General features: G+C 41.4%; 1 protein-coding gene across 1 annotated transcript in view; it reads left to right on the forward strand.

The window, feature by feature from the left end:
• Nucleotides 1-465: 465 nt before the first annotated feature.
• LOC306966079 (uncharacterized protein) overlaps nucleotides 466-3,249 on the forward strand; it is a gene marked incomplete at its 5' end in the record, with an annotated part of 36,796 nt that continues 34,012 nt past the window's right edge. The window contains one exon of the mRNA XM_079560713.1: nucleotides 466-562. Coding sequence (XP_079416839.1) covers nucleotides 466-562 — 97 coding nt within the window. The remainder of the gene's footprint in view (nucleotides 563-3,249) is intronic.

The raw sequence follows: 3,249 nt of genomic DNA on the forward strand, positions 1-3,249 counted from the left end.
ATATATATATATATATATATATATATACGCATTATAGGCGCATTGAGTTGCCTTGTGTACGAAATGCGCGGTATAAATAAAGTTGCCTTGCCTTGCCTATATATATCTATATATATCCAGTGGGGCAAAAAAGTATTTAGTCAGCCACCAATTGTGCAAGTTCTCCCACTTAAAATAATGACAGAGGTCTGTAATTCATCATAGGTACACTTCAACTGTGAGAGACAGAATGTGAAAAAAAAATCCAGGAATTCACATTGTAGGATTTTTAAAGAATTTATTTGTAAATTATGGTGGAAAATAACAACAAGGAAGATCTCGGGCTCTCACAGACCTGTAACTTCTTCTTTAAGAAGCTCTTCTGTCCTCCACTCGTTACCTGTATTAATGGCACCGGTTTGAACTGGTTATCTGTATAAAAGACACCTGTCCACAGCCTCAAACAGTCAGACTCCAAACTCCACTATGGCCAAGACCAAAGAGCTGTCGAAGGACACCAGGAAAAGAATTGTAGACCTGCACCAGACTGGGAAGAGTGAATCTACAATAGGCAAGCAGCTTGGTGTGAAAAAATCAACTGTGGGAGCAATTATCAGAAAATGGAAGACATACAAGAGAGCTGGGACCAAAGTAACAAAGGCTACCCTCAGTAACACACTACAACAACAGGGAATCAAATCCCACAGTGCCAGACGTGTCCCCCTGCTTAAGCCAGTGCATGTCCAGGCCCGTCTGAAGTTTGCCAGAGAGCACATGGATGATACAGCAGAGGATTGGGAGAATGTCATGTGGTCAGATGAAACCAAAGTAGAACTTGTTGTGTTTGGAGGAAGAAGAATACTGAGTTGCATCCCAAGAACACCATACCTACTATGAAGCATGGGGGTGGAAACATCATGCTTTGGGGCTGTTTTTCTGCTAAGGGGACAGGACGACTGATCCGTGTTAAGGAAAGAATGAATTGGGCCATGTATCGTGAGATTTTGAGCCAAAACCTCCTTCCATCAGTGAGAGCTTTGAAGATGAAACGTGGCTGGGTCTTCCAGCATGACAATGATCCCAAACACACCGCCCGGGCAACGAAGGACTGGCTTCGTAAGAAGCATTTGAAAGTCCTGGAGTGGCCTAGCCAGTCTCCAGACCTCAACCCCATAGAAAATCTGTGGAGGGAGTTGAAAGTCCGTGTTGCTCGGCAACAGCCCCAAAACATCACTGCTCTCGAGAAGATCTGCATGGAGGAATGGGCCAAAATACCAGCTACTGTGTGTGCAAACCTGGTAGAGGCCTATAGTAATCGTTTGACCTCTGTTATTGCCAACAAAGGTTGTATTACAAAGTATTGAGTTGAATTTGTGTTATTGACCATATACTTATTATCCACCATAATTTACAAATAAATTATAAATAAATTCTTTAAAAATCCTACAATGTGAATTCCTGGATTTTTTTCACATTCTGTCTCTCACAGTTGAAGTGTTCCTATGATGAAAATTACAGACCTCTGTCATTATTTTAAGTGGGAGAACTTGCACAATTGGTGCCATGCGAATGGGAGCCATTTATTGTTTGCAAAAAATTGCAAAATACTTCGCGGGCTGTCATCCAAAATGGTCGGCATCCAACATTGGCGGACGGCGTTGGCGTAGTAATAGTATTTGCTCAACTTGTCATGATGCACGTCTGTACCGATTTTTATGATTCTACGATAAACTTCATTTTTGCCCACGTCCTATCTTGCAATGTTAAAAAAAAACTGAGGTGACGCTAACGCGCCATTATTTGGAAATTCAAAATTTGAAAATAGTCAAAAGTTTTGTCGGATCAGGTTTGAATTTTGCTCCAAAATCTGTGACAAATCGTCAATGTTCACTGGGTGAAAATTGCGACGGTGAGAAAGAAAGAAAGAAAGAAAGGAAAGGAGGAAAGGAAAGGAAAGGAAAGGAGGAAAGGAGGAAAGGAAAGGAAAGGAAAGAAGGAAAGGAAAGAAGGAAAGGAAAGAAGGAAAGAGGAAAGGAAAGAAGGAAAGGAGGAAAGGAAAGGAAAGGAAAGGAAAGGAAAGGAAAGAAGGAAAGGAGGAAAGGGAAGAAGGAAAGGAAGGAGGAAAGGAGGAAAGGAGGAAAGGGAAAGGAAAGAAGGGAAAGGAAAGGAGGAAAGGAAAGAAGGAAAGGAAAGAAGGAAAGGAAAGAAGGAAAGGAAAGGAGGAAAGGAGGAAAGGAGGAAAGGAAAAAAGGAAAGGGATGGAAAGGAAAGGAAAGAAGGGAAGGAAAGGAAAGAAGGAAAGGAAGAAAGGAAAGAAGGAAAGGAAAGGAGGAAAGAAGGAAAGGAAAGGAGGAAAGGAAAGGACGAAAGGAAAGAAGGAAAGGAAAGAAGGAAAGGAAAGAAGGAAAGGAAAGGAAAAAAGGAAAGGAATGGAAAGGAGGAAAGGAAAGAAGGAAAGGAAAGAAGGAAAGGAGGAAAGGAAAGGAAAGGAAAAAAGGAAAGGAAAGGAGGAAAGGAAAGAAGAAAAGGAAAGGAGGAAAGGAAAGAAGGAAAGGAAGAAAGGAAAGAAGGAAAGGAAAGAAGGAAAGGAGGAAAGGAAAGGAGGAAAGGAAAGGAGGAAAGGAAAGGAAAGGAAAGGAAAGGAAAAAAAGGAAAGGAGGAAAGGAAAGAAGGAAAGGAGGAAAGGAGGAAAGGAAAAAAGGAAAGGAAAAAAGGAAAGGAGGAAAGGAAAGGAGGAAAGGAAAGAAGGAAAGGAAAGAAAAGGAAAGGAAAGAAGGGAAGGAAAGGAAAGGAAAGGAAAGAAGGAAAGGAAAGAAGGAAAGGAAAGGAGGAAAGGAGGAAAGGAAAGAAAAGGAGGAAAGGAGGAAAGGAAAAAAGGAAAGGGATGGAAAGGAAAGGAAAGAAGGGAAGGAAAGGAAAGGAAAGGAGGAAAGGAAAAAAGGAAAGGGATGGAAAGGAAAGGAAAGAAGGGAAGGAAAGGAAAGGAAAGGAAAGGAGGAAAGGAGGAAAGGAAAAAAGGAAAAAAGGAAAGGGATGAAAAGGAAAGGAAAGAAGGGAAGGAAAGAAGGAAAGGAAAGAAGGAAAGGAAAGGAGGAAAGGAAAGGAGGAAAGGAAAGGAGGAAAGGAAAGAAGGAAAGGAGGAAAGGAAAGGAGAAAAGGAAAGGAGGAAAGGAAAGGAGGAAAGGAAAGAAGGAAAGGAAAGGAGGAAAGGAAAGGAGGAAAGGAAAGGAAAGAAGGAAAGGAAAGAAGGAAAGGAAAGAAGGAAAGGAA

Source organism: Gobius niger (assembly GCF_951799975.1).
Source record: "Gobius niger genome assembly, chromosome: 8".
NCBI lineage: Eukaryota > Metazoa > Chordata > Actinopteri > Gobiiformes > Gobiidae > Gobius > Gobius niger.